Raw genomic sequence first — 19,383 nt, 5'->3', positions numbered from 1 at the left:
AACTTGAAAGTCAAATTCTCCATCATTTCTAAACACAAATCCACAAATTTTTGCTTATTTGTAAGGAGATGGTGTAGAATAAGTGTAATTTAATTAATAAAGGTCATAAACCCAAATTTTGTTAGAATATGATAATTATGGTTTGTTTATGAAAAATAATTTTAATAACGATATGTTAAATGATTTTTTGGGTTCAACCCATAACCCAATGTATCATAAATGGATTAAGAATAATTATTTTTCTTATTTGGTCATTTGAATAATTACTACAATTGGTTGTAAATTTTATTAGACATTAATACCTTTAATGAAAATAAATGTAGGATAATTTGTAATGATATAGACTATACTTAATCTTGTCTACTTCGCAATTAACATATGGTATGGTATATTTGGTTGTGTACTTCCCAATTACTAGTGATAAAAAAAAGTGGTAGAAAATAAATTCTGGATTAAATTAATTTATTTAAAAACTTTAGGAGCGGATTTCAGAGTTCAATACTTCAATTCAATCCTAAAGTTGGGGGTCTTTTCAATATTCAAAAGTAATATGGGCAAAATCTGCAAAAATCAACGAGAACTATATCCAATTTTTTAAAAAATAATTTTGAAAAGCCCTAAAGCTTTCAAGGGAAGCCATTGATGCCTGGGGAAGAACTAAGAAGAAGAAGAAGACTCTTCAAAATGCTCGCGCGAACTCTCTTCTGAAGTAGAATCATATTTTATTCTTCAGTCTCATTCCCTTTTCGTCGAACTAATTACTCGAAGACGAAGATGGCGAGCAAGCTCAAAGTCGACGAACTCCGTTCAAAACTCGCCGAGCGTGGACTCAGTACTACCGGAGTCAAAGCCGTTCTGGTATGTATCCCTCTATATCTCTGTCTCTCTGAATCGATTTTGCATTTAACTCTTCTTCTCTGGTTTGTTAATTATTCGAATTTGCTTTTGGGTGTTCGTAGGTAGAGAGGCTTGAAGAGGCTATCGCAGAAGACACTAAGAAGGAAGAATCGAAGAGCAAGAGGAAAAGAAACAGAGATTCTTCTTCGGATGAGACTGATGAATCGAACAAATTGACTGCAATTGGCCAATTTCGTGGGATGATTGTGAAGGAGTTACGTGAGGAAGCTATGAAGAGAGGCTTAGATACAACGGGAACCAAAAAGGAACTCCTTGAGAGACTCTGCAATGACGCTAATAACGACTCCAATGCACCAGTCAAATCTGGTGATGAGTTTGTTTAATTATGCTCTGGACTATTGAGAACTTTGGTGAAAATTGAGTCTTTTTTATGTTAATGTGAGTTCGTTTATTGGGATTGTATTGTTTATATGCTAATGTTCTTATTGTCATTGTGTTTGTATCGTGTTTTTAGGGGCAGATGAAGATGAAGCTGAAGATGACAAAAATGGGTTTGAAGAAGAAAAGAAAGAAGAGAAAATCGTAACTGCGACGAAGAAGGGTGCAGCTGTGTTGGATCAATGGATTCCTGATCAGATAAAGAACCAGTACCATGTTCTACAAAGGGTAAGGATTGTGAATTTAATCTTGAGTTTTGTTTCTTATTTTGTTCATGAATGTGGGTTAGAAACTGGGGTGTTTGTTGAATGTTGTAGGGTGATGATGTTTATGATGCTATCTTAAATCAGACAAATGTCAGGGATAACAATAACAAGTTCTTTGTCCTACAAGTCTTAGGTCAGTCTTCCAAAGACCTTAAAAAATTAACTTTCCTTTTTGCTTCTGTTTTTGCTAATTTCCAAGATTAATAAGACAATAGTTGTCTTGTATGAGTATCAGAATATCTATTGAAGCAGTTACAGCATTTGATGACTCTTTGTCATTCTTCATGGTTCTCTCTTCTTCATTGTCCATTTGTGCAGAGTCGGATACAAAAAAGACATACATGGTTTACTTCAGATGGGGAAGAGTTGGTGTGAAAGGACAAAGTAAGTTAGATGGGCCTTATGACTCATGGGATCGTGCTATTGAAATATTTACCAATAAGTTCTGTGACAAGACAAAGAATTATTGGTCTGATAGAAAGGAATTTATTCCTCATCCCAAGTCCTATACATGGCTCGAAATGGATTATGGACAAGAGGAAAATGATTCACCGGTGAGTGTTTTGGAATCCTTTCTTAAAATTTGTTGTGTGGTTGTGGTATGATCCAAAGGATCAGCTGCAATGAGGTTTTGAGTGCATATCGACTTTTTTGTTTTTCAAATCGAACTAACTGTTTTTTCCTTGTTTAATTGCAATTGTAATTTTTCTCATTGTTCAAATGTGCGCTTACTCTTACTTCACAATTCTTTTAACTCAGGTCAATGATATTCCCAGTTCATCTTCCGAAGTTAAACCTGAAAATTCAAAACTAGATACTCGGGTTGCCAAGTTCATTTCTCTTATATGTAATGTCAGCATGATGGCACAGCACATGATGGAAATAGGTTCGTGAGTCTTACTTTTATCACTTCATTCAAATGAGAGTATACATTGGAAACATTAACAGTGGTTGAGATGCCTATGCTTTTATTTTTGATACACTATTTCTTAGTTCTGGTCTCCCTTTATTTGAGTTTGTACTTCCTACCTTTTTTCGTGTGTTTCTTTTGTCATAATCCTCTTACATATTTTCAAAATTTTTAATTGAAGGATATAACGCTAACAAATTGCCACTTGGCAAGATAAGCAAGTCCACAATTTCAAAGGTAATAAATAGTATCTATTTGATCTCAATTGTGTAGATTATAGTTTGTTGTGATATCACATTATAGCTTCTCTTTGATCTATCTAGGGTTATGAAGTGTTGAAGAGAATATCGGAGGTGATTGACCGGTTTGATAGAAAGAGGCTTGAGGAACTGAGTGGGTAGGCCTTTTGTTAATCGCTATACTATGTGTCGCTTTTAGTTGATTACATAACTGTTTCGCACAAAAGATTTTAGTTTTGAGTTAGTCTAACTTTGTGTCATTGTTGATGCAGAGAGTTCTATACTGTGATACCACATGATTTTGGTTTTAAGAAAATGAGTAAGTACATATACAGTTTACATCTGTGCTAAAGTTTAAGATTATATTTTATAACTAAACATTCACTAACGTCTAAATTCTGAGTTGTAACAGGTCAGTTTGTTATCGACACTCCTCAAAAGTTGAAACAGAAAATAGAAATGGTAATTCTTTCTACTGTCCTACATGGCTACATGACTAGTTTTGGTCTTCAGGAAATTAATGGTTGGGTGCTATATGTTTTGTGTTGTATTTAATATATCACTCCATAATGTAAGGTTGAAGCATTAGGTGAAATTGAACTCGCGACAAAGTTGTTGTCGGTCGACCGGGGATTGCAGGTAAGTCAGTCAGTCTTTGTGTTTTGAAGGCACACAATCACTCTTTCATATAGTTTTTTAATGATATAACATTATTCTTTTGCAATGGCTGTAGGATGATCCTTTATATTATCACTACCAGCAACTTAATTGTGGTTTGACGCCAGTAGGAGCCGATTCAGAGGAGTTCTCTATGGTAATTTTTTGTTTTGTGAACTTTAAATGAGCATCTTTGATACTCGAGTATTACAACATGTCTGTGTTTAAAACCTTTTGCTGTCTACTCCTTAAAAACCAAAATCAGGTTGCCAGTTACATGGAGAACACTCATGCAAAAACGCATTCGGGATACACAGTTGAGATTGCTCAACTATTTAGAGCTTCAAGAGGTGTTGAAGCTGACAGATTCCAACAGGTATGCTATGGTATTTCAAGCTTGTCATCAGTACTGTACATATTATTCTGATTTTTCATTTTGGCACTCTGAGACTTACATTTTTCTTGGTAGTTTTCAAGTTCGAAGAACAGGATGCTACTCTGGCATGGGTCACGTCTCACTAACTGGGCCGGTATTTTATCTCAAGGTAACAAGTTTCTCCGTTTTTTTCTTTTGTGTCTCTTACTCTCCCCTTTTTTATCCTTCGTTGTTGAGGGATTTTCAAATTTAATTGCATACTAAATATAACTTCTATGAGGCACCAAACAGGTCTCCGGATAGCTCCTCCTGAAGCGCCTGTAACTGGTTACATGTTTGGAAAAGGAGTTTACTTTGCTGATATGTTCTCGAAGAGCGCGAACTATTGCTATGCTAACCACGGTTCTAATGACGGCGTTCTGCTCCTTTGTGAGGTATGCTCTCTTCTTCTCTTATTGCTCATTTCACATGGAAATCAACAAAACTCCTATTTATCAACAGAACCTTGTTATCGCATCCAACATAGATCCTTTTCTGTTCCTAATGATATAAACTTCTGTAGGTTGCTTTGGGAGACATGAATGAACTCCTATATTCAGATTATAACGCGGATAATTTACCCCCGGGGAAGCTAAGGTACGCGGATAATCTCTTTCATATATATCATCGCACAAGTTCCTTATTACAAACCGCAATGAATTATGGTTTACGCTGACTGATGATGGTTGTAGCACAAAAGGTGTGGGGAAAACAGCACCAAACCCATCGGAGGCTCAAACACTAGAAGACGGTGTTGTTGTTCCACTAGGCAAACCAGTGGAAAGTTCATCCTCCAAGGTTTTTTATTTCGCTTCAACACATTCACACAATCTTAGTAAACAAACTCTCCCAGTCAACTTTAGTAAATTGATTTTAATTAAATTTTGCAGGGGATGTTGTTGTACAACGAATATATAGTCTACAATGTGGAACAAATTAAGATGCGTTATGTGATTCAAGTCAAATTCAACTACAAGCACTAAAACTTATGTATAAAAAGCTTTTGAGCATCATCATCTAATGATCAAAATCCCAACAATTTTATCTTTTAACAAATTATTCGAGTAGCTTTTGTATTTTGGCTTGGGATTTTGTCACCCAATGATTTGAAATTCTTATTGCACTGCTTTTCAAACTCTCCTAATCAAAATTTGCACCTAAGTTCCAAGGTTTTTGAAGAGAGAAAAACGGGTTTAACCGTACATTGGTCCGCAAAACCGTAAATCATATCTAATTTTATCCGGTTTAGTTGGTACAAAATTAAGACCCTCTTTAAACTCGATGTTATTAGTATTTAAAGGGCAAAGAGAAGCCCTACGAAAAAATCTCAAACCGGAGCTTGTCCAAAAAAAAAAAACAGAAACAGAGGCAGCCATGGGAGAGAAGAGGAGATCTACTTCGAAAGACCTAGCTAAGAACAAAAAGAGGAAAGGTCCTCATTTGCCTAACTCTATACTGAAGACTATCGCCAATGAGAAACGTCCTTTGAACTCTGACGAAGAAGACGATGAGATTGATTCCGATGATGCAAACGTCGATTTGTATGAGTACGAAGAAGGTGTGCCTGAGGAAGAGTCTCGGAAAAACAATCGCTACGACCCTGTCGATAACTACGACTACGAGCTTCCCGAGGATTTCGAGGTTTCTTTCTTTCTCTGACTGTATGAAATTGCAAGTTTTAAACTTTAGTGATAAGACGATAAGAGATTAATTTAGGGTTTCGGAGTTTGGTTTTTTTGGTTAATTAGGGTTTTTGCTATAGGTAATTTGCAATAACGTAACGCGATAACCGTTGGTGGATTGAAATTGAGAGTTAAAAATGTTTCAATTGATTGATTTTGGTAATGGGAGTACTACTTAAGACCTTGGTAATATGTATTTCATACTGATAAATTGTGTATATCTCGATATAGGATGAAAATGTGGAGTCAGATGATGATGAAGAAGGTGGGAACAGTGACAATGAGGATGGTGAAGGTGATGTTGTTAGACACACACGGATGTTACAAGCTGTCACTGGAATGCCAAGTGCAGCCTTTGATGGTAAAGACTGAGACTTTCTTCACATAGTTTCGCTTTTATCTTCTGTTCATTGTATTTGTACGCTGTGTATGTAATAATAACCTATGCTTCTTTTCTTTTTTTAATCAGGAGAGAGTAAGAGAAAACCTGTACTCTTCACTGAAGCGTATCCAGAGTCTGAGTTCAATCCTACCCGTGATGTTCTGGAGGGTAAAGGTCTCCTCACAATTGACGACTTTATGGCGCCTATTGAAGGAAAACCTGGGTTTAACGACCTACAGAAGAGGATCTCCCGGATGCAGAAAGATACTCAAGCTGTTGTTCATGCTCCTCTGCCAAAGCCAGAACGAGAAAGACTGGAACGCAAAGCTGTGAAAGGACTAGTTGACAAGGAGTTTAATAAGTGGGTGCATATGGTGAAGAGGAATAGGGAGGCACCAACTGTTTATTTCAACCAAAATGTCAGTTTGGGGTACTCTACAGTTGGTGCAATTGCATCAGAATTTCAACCCAGGACTAACTTTGAGAAGAAAATGGCTTCTGTGCTCAATGATAACGAGCTTGGGGAGGCTCACGATGAAGATGGCGCTAAGCTTCTTGAATTGAACGAGGCAAGTTCTGTGATCTAGTTATTTCCTGTACACAGCTTATTTGACTTATAAAATAATCTGGCATGTCGCGTCATTGAAGATCGTTTATCTGATGTAACTGTTTGGATTACACTTTTGATCTGGCAGGTGTCAGTGGAAGACCACATCAAGTACCGTGACCACATTGCCAAGATGCGGAGCCTACTCTTCCGCCATGAGCTCAAAAGTAAACGTATCAAGAAGATTAAGTCTAAAACTTATCATCGCCTGAAAGGCAAAGACCTGAAGAAATCGGCAATGGGAGCACTAATGGACCCTGAAATGGCTAAAGAAGAGGCTATGAAGCAGGAGGCTAGACGAGTAGAGGTGACTCTAAAATTTCTTCTACGTGCACTAAATTTCTCATCAAGACACTGTCAAGTAGTAAGTAGTCTTGTTTGTGCTTATGCAGGAGCGGATGACGTTGAAGCACAAAAACACAGGAAAATGGGCCAAACGCATGATAAGCCGTGGACTGAATGTGAAATACGATGGAACTCGGGCAGCTATATCTGAACAACTTCAGATTAATGCTACTTTGTCCAGAAAGATGAACTCCACGAACGACGGAAGTAGCAGTGATGAGAGCGACGATGAGGAAGAGTTGAATGATGGTTCAGACCAGGATACTCCTTCTAAATTGATAGCAAAGGCCAGGGAGAAGACACTGAAAACTGTAGAAGATGATGAAGTGCCCAATTCTGGTCTTCTTTCATTACCTTTCATGGTAATTCTTGATTTGCTTTCCCAAAACATTTTTGATTATTTTACTCTGGTTTTTCGTCATTCGTTAGACTCAGTCTAGTGTTTTTGGGCTTTTATTAGGCTCGCGCTATGAAAAAGAAAAACGAGGAAGCTATTGAAGAAGCTAAACGTGCACTTGAGGAGTATGAAGAGTGGGAGAATTCTGGTGAAGAAGAAAATCCTAAAAAGACTGCTGATGTTAGTGGTAGAAGAGTATTTGGTGCCACCGCTAAGGTCGAAGCTCCAAAGAGTCTAGAAAGGACTACAATTTTTATGACAACAGTGATAGTGACAATGATATGGAAGGCATAGAAAATAATGACCTAGGGGCTGTTAGAGAGACTGCTTCACTTGCTAGAAACACTGGAGCCATAACAGAGACTGAGGTACCATTGGTTTTCTTTCTTGGTTTGTCACAATGGTTCTCTCTTTCTCCCTTTCAAATTCCTGATAACAATTGTTTTGTTTGACTTTTTTTCGTAGAAGTTTGATGATGATGTTGAAAATCCAGCTTCTAAGACAACATTTGATGTTGCTTTATTTGCATCAGGCTCTTGGAAGAAGGTTTGCTTTGACAATTTTCAAATCAGACTTCGTTTCCGTTTATGTTATCTTGATTAACTTCTTTTTCTATGTTGTATAGTTGAAAGGCTGCCAAAATGCAGAAACCAAAAAAAAACCAAAGAAGCATGTACCATATTCAAAGGGCCAAGATAAAAAGGTTTCATTCTTAAAACTAAACCACACTTTCTGTTTTTATCCTTATCTTCTCTTCACTTGGTGTTTATTTTTTTTCCATTCTTTAAAATTATTAAAGGAATCCAGAGATGAAGAAAGTGAAGATTCCGAGAGTGAAGCAGAGGAAATGGTTGATGGGATTTTGACATCAGCTTCAAAGGAAACCTATGAAATTCCTTCTCAAGCAGAGCTTATACAACGTGCTTTTGCTGGTGATGACGTAGTAGATGAATTCGAGAAGGAGAAGCAAGAGGTTCTAAATCAGGAAGTTCCTGAACCGGAGAAACCGGTTCTAGTTCCTGGTTGGGGACAATGGACCAATATCCAAAAGAAGAGAGGTTTACCTTCATGGATGGTTAGGGAACATGAAGATGCAAAGAAAAAGAGAACGCTAGATCTCAAAACAAGGAAAGACGCTCGTCTCAGACATGTTATCATATCAGAAAAAGTAGATAAAAAGGTCAGTGTCTCGCTTGATATCCCAATTCTTCTGTTCGTAGTAATCCCTTCTTCATGTGCTAACATTATCTGTTTTTTGACAGGCTGAGAAACTTCATACAACGACTCTACCTTTCCCATATACATCTAAGGAGGTTTTCGAACACAGCATGCGCATGCCTATAGGACCCGAGTTTAATCCTGCAACTATTGTTGGATCTCTAAACCGACCTGAGGTTCCTTTTCATTTCTTTGTTAAACTTACTATTTCTTTGTTTAACTCAATATGCTCCATTTATTTTGACCTTGTGGGGATAACTGTATGTAGGTTGTGAAGAGAGCTGGTGTGATAATTAAACCGCTCAAATTCGAGGAAGCGAATCCAAACGAGAAGGTAGATGATGAACACCCTCGAAGCAATCAGAAACAAAACCCCAAGAAGGGTGGTAAAACCCGTAAAGGTCAAAGCAAAGGCAAGTCCAAGCAAAAGACGAAAGCTTAGCTCCAATATTTTAGTATTCTCAAACTTGTTTACACACAAATTTTGATCCAAAAAGTTTTGCTTTGTAATTTGTCTTATTTATAGAAGAGACATTTTGTTTGCTTCATCAAAGCTCGTCAAATCCTTGTTCATCTCCGTCTTCTTCCACTCTTTGAAATTCTTGTCTCCATGTCTCCATCTGCAAGACTTTTACAATTAACTGAGATGATTAAGTAATAAGGGAGAGACCTCACGGATATTACCTGATCATCTGAAAACTTCAGCTGTTGGGCGATAAATAGGACCGAGTCATGATTTACTGGTGACTGTAAAACAATGCCTAAACTCGCAGCAATCTCTTCATACTTAACAATTTTCACTCGAAAACCGTTGCTCATGAACAGTTTCTCCATCCACTTTGTCAAATCCGGCTGCACTCAACACCGCATAAGGAATCAAAACAAAAGATTGATACTCTAAGGTAGAAGTCCAAAGATGGTTAAGAGATGAAAGTGACCTGGAGTGTGATATTTGTAGGAAATTCTCCTATTAGATAGCATTCATTCATGGCCAAGCTACTAATGGCTGATAGAATAGCTTCAAAACCTGATTGTGACTCAAGAGGTAAACCCTGTTATGAATAGAATCAATCATGTCAACATATATAACATTCATGTCAATTGCAAGGAAGAAAGGTGATTTGACGAATACACAGATCACCTGCATTGCCCATATACTCGGCCGACTCCCACTAAACCCTGTTGAGCGTAAGTGTTGCTCTATGTTCCCTGACTCCACGGGAATATGAAAGAATAAGCAACTTTTAGGGATCCTAGCTCCCACACCTGAATCAATAAGAGGAAACAACATGGAATATGTTATGAACAATCCCAAAGAAAACTAGAGAGCATCTATGTCCCACGAAATTAAGTATGATTAAAAGCTAACAACACATGTATTCTTGTAGTAACCAACCAAATATCTCTGAAAAACAAAATGGACGCTTTAAAGCAAAGGAAAGGCACAAACCTTGAAGCTTGTCAGATGCAATTTTAAAAACCTTTTCTGGTGATACATCAAAGATCATAGTCGAAGTTGGCCAGTTAAGCCTATAAGGTCGAGTATCCATGCCATCTGTGAACAAGACAACCTGCAAAGATGTGATAATAATGCTAAAGAGAACTTGAAATTCAAACTCATGCTTGAGGATGAGAAAAGAAGTAAGTAAAAGTAACCTGCTTTAGCCCATCAATGCGTTTAGCTATTTCTAACAACTTGTCATCGATGAACTTCGTTGCAAGAGAGTAATGTTGTTGTTCATGGATGTCCAATTCCTTCTTTGTATAAGGAGGTAAGAAGCAAGCGGCATAAGGGTCGATGAAGAGAGGCTCTGCGTGTAGAAATTATAGAGCTTTTAGTCAAATTTCTTAAAAGAAACTAATTTGATCAAAGCTATGTGTTCGACGAAATGCCTAAGAGAAGGTCAAGACACCAAACTTGGCTCTTTGTGGGAGAATCCTATAGAAATTGAAAAATTGAACTCTGTTAGTATGAAAAGAGAGAGATGGCTCGCCTGTTCGATTTGTTTCTCGCAAACGAAGAGAAGCTGAATCTAGAGCTGATTGAATCAAAGGGTCGTTCTCTTCTCTGCGCTCTGCTCTCACCGAACGAACGGCGGACGTCGGAATCCGACAGCGACGGAGTGCGGTGGCCGGAAAGTGTAGAGGAGATGGAACACATAGATTCTGCATCCGTCCGTAATAATGTCGCTGACTTTGGGATGAAGAAGAAAGAAGCTAAACACCTCTGATTGACCCAGATGGTTCAAATAGATTATTTTGTCAACAAACCATTTCATAAAACTAGTGGTTAAAATCAAACAGTCATTTTAACCACCTTTATTTACTTGGAATGCAACATAGTTAATGTAAGGACTAACGACCAAAACTATACAGTTTTGTCTCAAGGCTCAAACTGTGCAAAACCCAACAACACAAAGCCTTTTCATCATGTGTTCAAAGTTGTGCAACGGCTACCTGCAAACGACAAAAAGAAGATAATTGCAAAGAAAGACAAGTCCTCAAGTTGTACGGCAATGACACTGAAAAATAGGTTTGAAGCGCTTGGATTAAACGATGAAGATTGTGCCAATGACAACACGATTAAAAGCTGGTATTACCAAACCGAACTCTCGTTATGCTCTACTTACACACAAGGTCTCATATCCAAAGCCTGAAACGGTAACTGTTGCTCTAAAAGATCCTTGCTAGACAACAACAATGAATGAGGAAATGAGTAATTGCAAAGAAGCAAATACATTCTCATTAGTTCCTCACACACTGGATATACATGTTTTGGGCTCAAAATGGGTCTTTCGAGTCAAACTCAATACAGATGGCTCTTTAGACAAGTTCAAGGCCAGACTTGTTGCCCAAGGATTCAAACAGGAAGAAGGCATTGATTATCTTGAAACTTATAGCCCAGTAGTCAGAACAGCAACGTGAGAGCTGTTCTTCATTTTGCAGCAGTTATGAGCTGATAAATTAAACAAATGGATGTTAAAAACGCATTTCTCCATGAAGATCTCAATGAAGTTGTGTACATGAACCAACCTGTTGGGTTTATCGATAAGGAGCAACCCAATGATGTTTGTCTCCTCTATAAATCTCTCTATGGCCTCAAACAAACTCCAAGGGCTTGGTCTGATAAATTTAGCAATTTTCTGCTAAACTTTGGCTTTACTTGCAGTCTGAGAGATCCATCTCTGTTTGTTTGCTTTAAAGGAAACAACATCATTATGTTGCTACTATACGTTGATGATATGGCTATTACAAGAAACTCTTCCAAGCTCCTCTCCACTCTTCTTGATGAGCTCAACAAGCAATCTAGAATGAAGGATCTTGGCAAGCTTCACTATTTCCTCGGAATTCAGATCCAATATCATGAAAATGGTTTGTTTCTTTCTCAGCAGAAATATGCTGATGACCTTTTGGCTGCTGCTTCTATGTCCTCATGTAATCATGTTACCACACCACTTCCTCAACAACTGAACAAAGTGTCAAAACAGAATGCTCTGTTCGAAAATCCTAAATAATTCAGAAGCTTGGCAGGTCGACTACAATATCTAACCTTAACAAGACCAGACCTGCAATTCTCTGTCAACTATGTATGCCAGAAGATGCATGAACCTTCAGTCTCCGATTTGAACCTACTCAAACGGATTCTAAGGTACATAAAGGGCACCACTACGATGGGAGTCTCATTTGCTCGACACACCGACTCTAAGCTTCGCGTGTATAGTGACAGTGACTACTCCGGATGTCCGTCAACTAGCAGGTCCACTGGTGGCTTCTGTACTTTCCTTGGCCGAAACATGATTTCTTGGTCTTCAAAGAAACAAGAAACGGTGTCAAAAAGCTCCACTGAAGCTGAATATAGAGCCATGTCAGAAGCTGCCTCTGAAATCACTTGGATCGTTAATCTTCTTCATGACATAGGTGTCTCCCTGCCTGCTACGCCGGAACTCTACTGCGACAATCTCTCTGCAGTCTACCTTACTGCAAACCCATGTTTCCATGTGAGAACCAAACATTTTGCGACGCATTACCACTATGTTCGTGAGCAAGTTGCTTTCGGTAATCTGATCGTCAGTCACATTCCCGCTGAGTTTCAACTTGCAGACATTTTTACTAAATCTCTTCCCCATAAACCTTTGGAGTATCTCAGGCTCAAACTTGGCGTTGGCGTGCCACCTACTCCAAGTTTGCGGGGGGGGGGGGGGGGGTGTAAGGACTAACGACCAAAACGATACCGTTTTGTTCAAGGCTCAAATTGTGCAAAGCCCAACAACACAAAACCTTCTCGTCATGTGCCCAAAGCTGTGCAACGGCTACCTGCAAACGACAAAAAGAAGATAATTGCAGATAAAGACAAGTCCTCAAGTTGTACAGCAATGACACTGAAAAATAGGTTTGAAGGGCTTGGATTAGACGATGAAGATTGTGCCACGTGAAGGTCATCAATGTCACAGCTGGTCTATTCAAGAACAATTTAGAATCTAGGTCAAGAACCTTGTCTCACTATAAAACAAACCAATCTTGTAATCTCATCTCTTCAAGCATCAACAATAAATAAACAAACTTTCTATATTCGGTTTCTTTCTTCAGTTAAAACTAAAAAGTAAAGTGGTCTTTTACGTCCATAAAATTTCAATAATTTCACGTCAACATAGGACAGCGAAACATGTCATCAACTAGCTCTCTTCTGGCTATATATCTCGTGTAATATAATGTAATATTGTAATGACATACAAACGTTATGATATTCGTATATCACCTCCCACCGGAGAGTATAGAATCAGCAATGGAAGATACACCGATAAACGTAGCTAACTCACCAAGTCCTTGGTTGATTCCCAACGTCATCCCACCCCCACAAAAGTCAGACGGCGAAAAATCTGGTAACATTGCATCTCCTTTTAGATAATGTAACACTTGTCTCATTGTTGGTCTAACTTGTGGATTGGGGTGAGCGCATAACAAACCTAGCTTCAAAACCATTTCGACCTCTCTTTGGTCATACTCGGGCCCTAGTTTTGGATCCTTAGCATCCAAGATGTTTTCCTCTGTCCAAAACCCAAGTACCCAATCCACGAGCAAGAGCCTCTCACCATTCTCGTTCTGGTCGATAGGACGTCTACCGCATGCTACTTCTAGTAGGAGCACCCCGAAGGCAAAAACATCGGTAGCTGTTGTGGCTCGTCCTGTCCTGATGTAATCAGGGGCTAGGTATCCCCATGTTCCAGCGACATGGGTGGTTTGAGGATCTGACCCGTGACCGCACAGCCGAGCTAAACCAAAATCCCCCAGTCTCCCATTGTGCTCAGAGTCTAATAAAACATTGCTGGCTTTGACGTCACGGTGAATCACCACTTGTTCCCACTCCTCGTGAAGGAAGAATAAGGCAGAGGCCACACCTTTAATGACTTTAAACCTCTGTTTCCAGTCGAGGGTTACATCCGGACTATTGTACAAATACTTGTCTAAGCTTCCATTGGGCATGTAATCGTACACCAGAAGAAGCTCGTCTCTCCGGCGGCAATAACCCAAGAGAGGAACTAAGTTACGGTGACTCATCTGTCCAATACTAACGATCTCAGCCACAAACTCTTTCAAACCTTGTTTAGATTTGTTTGAGACTCTTTTTACAGCGATCGCCCTTTTTGTTGTCCGCATGAAACCTTTGTAAACCTTCCCAAACCCGCCCGATCCAAGAAGGTCCTTCTCCTTGAACCCTTTGGTGGCATAGTACAAGTCCTTGAACCTTAATCGGTTTTTCCCAAATTCTTTTTCCCAATCTTCGAGCTCCTCTGCAAACTTTCTCCTCCTCCTCACAATGAAGCGCCCCAGAAAGACTAGCGATATAATAAGCAACACGGGAATCACCAAGAGGGATATCAACGGCATCCAGTTCTTGTAGAACTTGTATATTCTCGTAGGCCCCACGTCCCCCTCCACCCACGGAAACTTCGGGAGTTTCGATAAGGCCAATGGCGGAGCTTCACCCTTCAACCTGAAACTCCACCCGAAAACATAATGTTGCGACAGAATACTACCGGTCGACGAGGAGAAACCTACGTACATATCTTGCAGAAGAACCGAAGTTAGATCTCTGACAATAGAAACAAGCGGTTTTCTAGGTTTAACCTGTCCGAACGGAGCCATGGTCACATTGATTCGGTTGGTATATCCATCGTAATCGACCCAAACCTGCATACGCTTACGACTGATCAAATTAAGATTAACAAACTGATCTTTCTCGTCCCAGTACCCAGCCGGAGAACTTTCCACTGACCTCAGGCTATTGATATCGATTCCGACATGGTTGTCGTCCGTATCATTGAACTCCGTACTCCGAATAGTGTCTAATTCGACAGCGAATACGTGATTAGAATCATTACCGTTGTTGGCGTTGTTGAAGAGACCGAGGTACTGGTTGGGACTGCCGAAAGGGAGGCTGGAGTTAGGAGCGACGACAAAGGCCAAGCCGTGGCCGCTAAGTATATCGATCTGAGGATTGATAGCGAAGACAAAGGTTGTGGAGAAGGACGAAGCAGTGCCGTTTGGAGAATCTTTGAACAGGATTGGTTTCGTATAGAAGGCGTGACCAGTACCAAGGACATTTGTGTTGGTTAGCACCAAGAGACCGTTTGATGTGAGTGAGGCAGTTCCTTGGATGGATATATTATCATTATTCCCAAAACCATTGTAAGTGAAGTCGAGAGTCTGGGAAGAGGACTTTAGGAATTGAGAAAGTAGGCTGAAGAAGAAAATGGTGAAGAGCTTCATGAACATGGCTCACTATTACTACCTTTTTTGTTTTTTTGTCTCTGGTTCAGATATTTGATTTTATAAGACATACTTAAAATCGTATTATATGGTGTCAAGAGAATGTCTAAAAGTCGTCGACGAAATGAAAAAAAAAAAAAAAAAAAAAAAAAAAAAAAAAAAAAAAAAAAAAAAAAACAGTAAAATATATGGTGTCGAGAGAAACTAGAAAAATCGTATTTTCTTTTTGGTCAATGGAAAAGTCGTCACATTAGGTTTCATAGAACCTCATGATAATAACGCTGGATCTCCTTCCACGTTTCATTTTTCACCGATAATTCATAATAGCAATGGATGATAAAATCGAGTCCCTTGTTGTTAATTTGAATAACTAAGAAATTCTATACCAAACCCTATAAATTCCTTCGTGCCTGAAATCAGAGCAGTATTATATGGTTTCCTCTCAAACCCCACTCGAACTAGCAACTTCTAAGCTTTTCCAAAACTGATCTATTTGGCTCTTAGTGGTTGTTTTTATCGCTAATTTGACGATTTCTTTTTCATATTTGATTGATGTTTTATAAAAAAAAAATTGTCACTAAAATTTTGAGCAAATAAAGTTTTTTTAGTAATCTAGATTAGGTTTTAATTGGATTTTTTTTAATAAAAAAATGAACACTTATGTAAACATATTCAAATAAAAATAGTAAGATCAGTTTGTAAATACACAGTTTGATTTTGTATGGTAACTAATAAATCGCAGAAATGTATCACACAACAATGCGTAAAAGTAGCTGAGGAGGTAAGAAGCAAGAAGCTGCATACGTAAATGATCCTACAGTCACAATGATAGGATCGAGTTTACTCTTTTAGTTATCTCCTTAGTAATAAGAGAACTAGTGTCTCCATTTCCCACTTTCTTATTTCCTTGTTTGTAGGATCGTGAGCGATCAATGCTATTTGTATTTAAAGACATGTACTTCAACAAAGAAGTTATGAAGAGAAAATTGCAGTAACTTGTTCTAAAGTCTTTGAGAACCAAAGTGTTCTTGTCCTTTGTTCTTGATAACATTGATTGTCCTAAATTGGGACCTATCACTTCTCCTCTACACTTTCCGGCCACCGCACTCCGTCGCTTTCGGACTCCGACGTCCGCCGTTCGTTCGGTGAGAGTAGAGCGCAGAGAAGAGAACGACCCTTTGATTCAATCAGCTCTAGATTCAGCATCCCTTCGTCTGCGCGAAACCAATCGAACAGGCGAGCCATCTCTCTCTTTTTCTACTAATAGAGTTCAAATTTTCAATCCTATTGGATTCTCTCACAAAGAGCCAAAGTTTGTGTCTTGACCTTCTCTTAGGCATTTCGTCGAACACATAGCTTTGATCAAATAGTTTCTTTAAGAAATTTTGACCAAAAGCTTAATACTTTCTACACGCAGACCCTCTCTTTATCGACCCTTATGCCGCTTGCTTCCTACCTCCTTATACAAAGAAGGAATTGGACATCGATGAACAACAACATTACTGTCTTGCAACAAAGTTTATCGATGACAAGTTGTTAGAAATAGCTAAACGCATTGATGGGCTAAAGCAAGTTACTTTACTTATTACTTCTTTTTGTCATCCTCAAGCATGAGTTTGAATTTCAAACTCTCTTTAGCATTGTTATCACATCTTTGCAGGTTGTCTTGTTCACAGATGGCATGGATACTCGACCTTATAGGCTTAATTGGCCAACCTCGACTATGATCTTTGATGTATCACCAGAAAAGGTTTTTGAAATTGCATATGATAAGCTTCAAGGTTTGTGCTTTCCTTTGCTTTGGAGTGTCCATTTTGTTTTTCAGAGATATTTGGTTGGTTACTACAAGAATACATGTGTTGTTAGCTTTTAATCATACTTCATTTCACGGTTTGATATTGTTTCCTCTTATTGATTCAGGTGTGGGAGCTAGGATCCCTAAAAGTTGCTTATTCTTTCATATACCCGTGGAATCAGGGGACATAGAGCAACACTTACGCTCAAAAGGGTTTAGTGGGAATCGCCCGAGTATATGGGCAATGCAGGTGATGTCTGTTATTCGTCAAATCTCCCTTTTTCTATGCAATTGACATGAATGGTATATGTTGACATGATTGATTCTGTTCGTAACAGGGTTTACCGACTAAGTCTAGAGAATGTTATAAGTTGTATTCTCTTCTTCTTATTAAATCAATCATAGAAGTACATATATATAGTAAAGGACAAAGCCTTGTCACAATAGAATTACTAAACCGACTAAGTTTAGAGAAGGTGGCCGATGGGCCTTGTCGACTTGGACAATATATGGGCCGGTTATGGAAATTCATCCTAAGTAATTTTTTTTTTGACGATCAAACCCTATATATTAAGTTATCGGAGATGACTTTCTTCGAGAGAGAGCCAATTTGGTACCGACAAGCTTACTTGGGAAAAACAGAAACCTCGTGCTCTTGCACATTTCGCAAATTTATCGGCACGGATATTATCCTCTTGGAGAATATATCTAATACTAAAATTAGCAAATCTATCTCTGAAATGAATAAAATCCTTCAATTCTGATGAAAAAGTCGACCAATCCTCGATATTAGACGTCATCCTTAGGAGGTCTGAACAATTTGTAGCAAAAAGAGCTTTATCCAAGTCCAACGCTAATAAGCACTCCATAGCCCAAATAATGGTATCTAACTCTGCATGTAATGGGGATAAGCTTCTGCGCGATCCTTTTAGCCCCATGTGCAGGATTCCATCACTGATAGACGCAATCCAGCCATGCCCACTCCTATCCACCTCTGTATGCCAAGATCCATCTATAAAGCATACAAGAGATTCTTGAGGAATTGGGATCGAAGGTATGCATGCTTCTACTACCGCTGGTGCTAAGTCTCTGTTATTTGCTCTTCTCCAAACTTCTTCTTCTTGGATAGTTTTCTCCAGTGTATCTTGCAGAGATTCAGAGATATTTTCAAACACTTTCATATTTCTTGCCTTCCAAATGTACCACATCATCCATGGGAAAGTTCTCAAGTTTTGGTCAGTTGCACTAGAGTCTCTACCACGTCCATATAGAAAATCGATGTTGCTATATGGGGAAGATGAAGGGAACACCATAGGATGGAAAGAGATTGTCGATAAAGCCCATACTTGACGTGTTGGGGGCATTCAAATAGCAAATGGTTTATAGTTTCCTCCTCCGCTCCACATCTAGGACAATCTTTATCTCTACCAATATGGCGATAATGCAGGCGTTGACATGTTGCCAAGCATCCAGTCACACATTGCCACACGAAATGCTTAAGCTTCCGTGATGTTTTTAACTTCCATGCTTGTGCCTTAAGTGTCATAACACTAGGTCCCTGAGAAGGGAGGTCGCAAGCAGGGCGAGAGATAGCTCTCGCGGCTTCGTATCCAGATTTAACGGTATAATTTCTAGACTTTGTCAAAGTCCGAGAATAGCCTTCCCTCGAGGCATTCAAGCTCGGTTTAATCCCCAAAATAAGGGTAATCACCCTACTTCCTTGCAATTGAAATGAATGTTATATGTTGACTTGATTGATTCTATTCATAACAGGGTTTACCGACTAAGTCTAGAGAATGTTATAAGTTGTATTCTCTTCTTCTTATTGAATCAATCAAAGAAGTACATATATATAGTAAAGGACCAAGCCTTATCACAATAAAATTACTAAACCGACTAAGTTTAGAGAAGGTGGCCGATGGGCCTTGTCGACTTGGACAATATATGGGCCGGTTATGGAAATTTATCCTAAGTAATTTACAACACAAGACATGAAGGATTGAAAGATGTTTTTGTAGCAGGTATTTTGGTTTGAACTTTGTAGAGTGTTTTATATTTATATTAAACAATTTTTTACTTATGTGTTTGACCCGGGTAAAAAAAAAATTTACTTTGTAGAGTGATATTATCCGTTTTGAGTCCAAGTGGCAAAGATCTCACGGATTTCTCATTAATTTTTTTTTTTCTAATCTTCCAATGTGGGATGTTGGTTTGCATCCCAACAATACTTCCCCTCAAACCAAGGACCGCAAATCTTAGGTCTCCCCCTCAGTAAAATCTTGTCATCATTGATTCAGTGCTTCTTATTTGCAAGGTTTTCTCGAGGTACCTTTCTTATTATGTCACACTAAGACCCACTTCCCAGGTTCACTTATTTGAACATGGACTCTGATGGACTTTTTAAAC

General features: G+C 38.8%; 5 protein-coding genes and 1 pseudogene across 9 annotated transcripts; 3 read left to right on the top strand and 3 right to left on the bottom strand.

Moving 5' to 3' along the window:
* Positions 1-522: 522 nt before the first annotated feature.
* LOC104737539 (poly [ADP-ribose] polymerase 2) lies at positions 523-4,839 on the top strand. Of its 3 annotated transcripts, none has more exons than XM_010457739.3 (18): positions 523-858; positions 960-1,224; positions 1,373-1,524; positions 1,614-1,695; positions 1,881-2,116; positions 2,322-2,448; positions 2,654-2,709; positions 2,796-2,869; positions 2,984-3,030; positions 3,124-3,173; positions 3,288-3,350; positions 3,445-3,525; positions 3,634-3,744; positions 3,838-3,913; positions 4,036-4,178; positions 4,307-4,380; positions 4,476-4,581; positions 4,674-4,839. In XM_010457739.3, exons 1-18 carry the CDS (start codon positions 775-777, stop codon positions 4,764-4,766), a joined length of 1,920 nt encoding a protein of 639 aa, XP_010456041.1. In that variant the 5' UTR covers positions 523-774; the 3' UTR covers positions 4,767-4,839. The 3 variants fall into 3 exon arrangements, with proteins under 3 accessions (XP_010456041.1, XP_087338442.1, XP_010456042.1); XM_087482316.1 differs by having other exon boundaries at positions 573-858; positions 960-1,268; XM_010457740.3 differs by having other exon boundaries at positions 585-858; positions 1,379-1,524.
* A 206-nt stretch (positions 4,840-5,045) lies between these two features.
* On the top strand, positions 5,046-8,962 carry LOC104737536 (uncharacterized; annotated as a pseudogene). The gene is made up of 11 exons (XR_015577905.1): positions 5,046-5,424; positions 5,697-5,826; positions 5,935-6,416; positions 6,543-6,761; positions 6,847-7,161; positions 7,260-7,564; positions 7,662-7,742; positions 7,822-7,899; positions 7,996-8,376; positions 8,459-8,590; positions 8,683-8,962. The product of XR_015577905.1 is annotated as an uncharacterized LOC104737536 (transcript).
* Positions 8,833-11,268, bottom strand: LOC104737538 (O-methyltransferase 1, chloroplastic). The gene is made up of 7 exons (XM_010457738.3): positions 10,409-11,268; positions 10,071-10,225; positions 9,865-9,985; positions 9,556-9,680; positions 9,353-9,466; positions 9,099-9,266; positions 8,833-9,034 (listed from the first exon to the last, which is right to left on the bottom strand). The coding sequence occupies exons 1-7, from the start codon at positions 10,584-10,586 to the stop codon at positions 8,963-8,965; spliced, it is 933 nt and encodes a 310-aa protein (XP_010456040.1). The 5' UTR covers positions 10,587-11,268; the 3' UTR covers positions 8,833-8,962.
* On the bottom strand, positions 10,921-15,263 carry LOC104737533 (L-type lectin-domain containing receptor kinase IV.4-like). Of its 2 annotated transcripts, XR_015577906.1 has the most exons (3): positions 13,232-15,263; positions 11,448-12,728; positions 10,921-11,370 (listed from the first exon to the last, which is right to left on the bottom strand). XR_015577906.1 is itself a non-coding variant. In XM_087481174.1 (1 exon), the coding sequence occupies exon 1, from the start codon at positions 15,186-15,188 to the stop codon at positions 13,167-13,169; it is 2,022 nt and encodes a 673-aa protein (XP_087337300.1). In that variant the 5' UTR covers positions 15,189-15,260; the 3' UTR covers positions 13,026-13,166. The 2 variants fall into 2 exon arrangements, 1 of the variants encoding a protein (XP_087337300.1); XM_087481174.1 differs by lacking the exons at positions 10,921-11,370; positions 11,448-12,728 and having other exon boundaries at positions 13,026-15,260.
* Positions 15,264-15,926: 663 nt separating this feature from the next.
* Positions 15,927-17,272, top strand: LOC104737534 (O-methyltransferase 1, chloroplastic-like). The gene is made up of 5 exons (XM_087480818.1): positions 15,927-15,951; positions 16,206-16,418; positions 16,600-16,754; positions 16,843-16,963; positions 17,103-17,272. The coding sequence occupies exons 1-5, from the start codon at positions 15,927-15,929 to the stop codon at positions 17,270-17,272; spliced, it is 684 nt and encodes a 227-aa protein (XP_087336944.1).
* Positions 17,273-17,602: 330 nt separating this feature from the next.
* Positions 17,603-18,158, bottom strand: LOC147930000 (uncharacterized). The gene is made up of 2 exons (XM_087480817.1): positions 17,795-18,158; positions 17,603-17,691 (listed from the first exon to the last, which is right to left on the bottom strand). The coding sequence occupies exons 1-2, from the start codon at positions 18,156-18,158 to the stop codon at positions 17,603-17,605; spliced, it is 453 nt and encodes a 150-aa protein (XP_087336943.1).
* Positions 18,159-19,383: the final 1,225 nt, after the last annotated feature.

This window comes from Camelina sativa, chromosome 13 (genome assembly GCF_030686135.1).
Source record: "Camelina sativa cultivar CO46 ecotype springtype chromosome 13, ASM3068613v1".
Lineage (NCBI taxonomy): Eukaryota > Viridiplantae > Streptophyta > Magnoliopsida > Brassicales > Brassicaceae > Camelina > Camelina sativa.
This window is presented reverse-complemented; position numbering and strand designations above follow the sequence as displayed.

Coding starts and splice junctions, on each gene's coding strand:
- LOC104737539 (XM_010457739.3), top strand. CDS start 775: ATGGCGAGCAAGCTCAAAGTCGACGAACTCCGTTCAAAACTCGCCGAG. Junction 2,870..2,983: donor AGGCTTGAGGAACTGAGTGG/GTAGGCCTTTTG, acceptor TTGTTGATGCAG/AGAGTTCTATACTGTGATAC. Junction 3,351..3,444: donor CGGTCGACCGGGGATTGCAG/GTAAGTCAGTCA, acceptor CAATGGCTGTAG/GATGATCCTTTATATTATCA.
- LOC104737538 (XM_010457738.3), bottom strand. CDS start 10,586: ATGCAGAATCTATGTGTTCCATCTCCTCTACACTTTCCGGCCACCGCA. Junction 10,226..10,408: donor GCGAGAAACAAATCGAACAG/GCGAGCCATCTC, acceptor TTCTACACGCAG/AGCCTCTCTTCATCGACCCT. Junction 9,986..10,070: donor GCATTGATGGGCTAAAGCAG/GTTACTTTTACT, acceptor ACATCTTTGCAG/GTTGTCTTGTTCACAGATGG.
- LOC104737533 (XM_087481174.1), bottom strand. CDS start 15,188: ATGTTCATGAAGCTCTTCACCATTTTCTTCTTCAGCCTACTTTCTCAA.
- LOC104737534 (XM_087480818.1), top strand. CDS start 15,927: ATGTATCACACAACAATGCGTAAAA. Junction 16,755..16,842: donor GCATTGATGGGCTAAAGCAA/GTTACTTTACTT, acceptor ACATCTTTGCAG/GTTGTCTTGTTCACAGATGG. Junction 16,964..17,102: donor TGCATATGATAAGCTTCAAG/GTTTGTGCTTTC, acceptor TTATTGATTCAG/GTGTGGGAGCTAGGATCCCT.
- LOC147930000 (XM_087480817.1), bottom strand. CDS start 18,158: ATGAAAGTGTTTGAAAATATCTCTGAATCTCTGCAAGATACACTGGAG. Junction 17,692..17,794: donor AGCTCTTTTTGCTACAAATT/GTTCAGACCTCC, acceptor TGCTAATTTTAG/TATTAGATATATTCTCCAAG.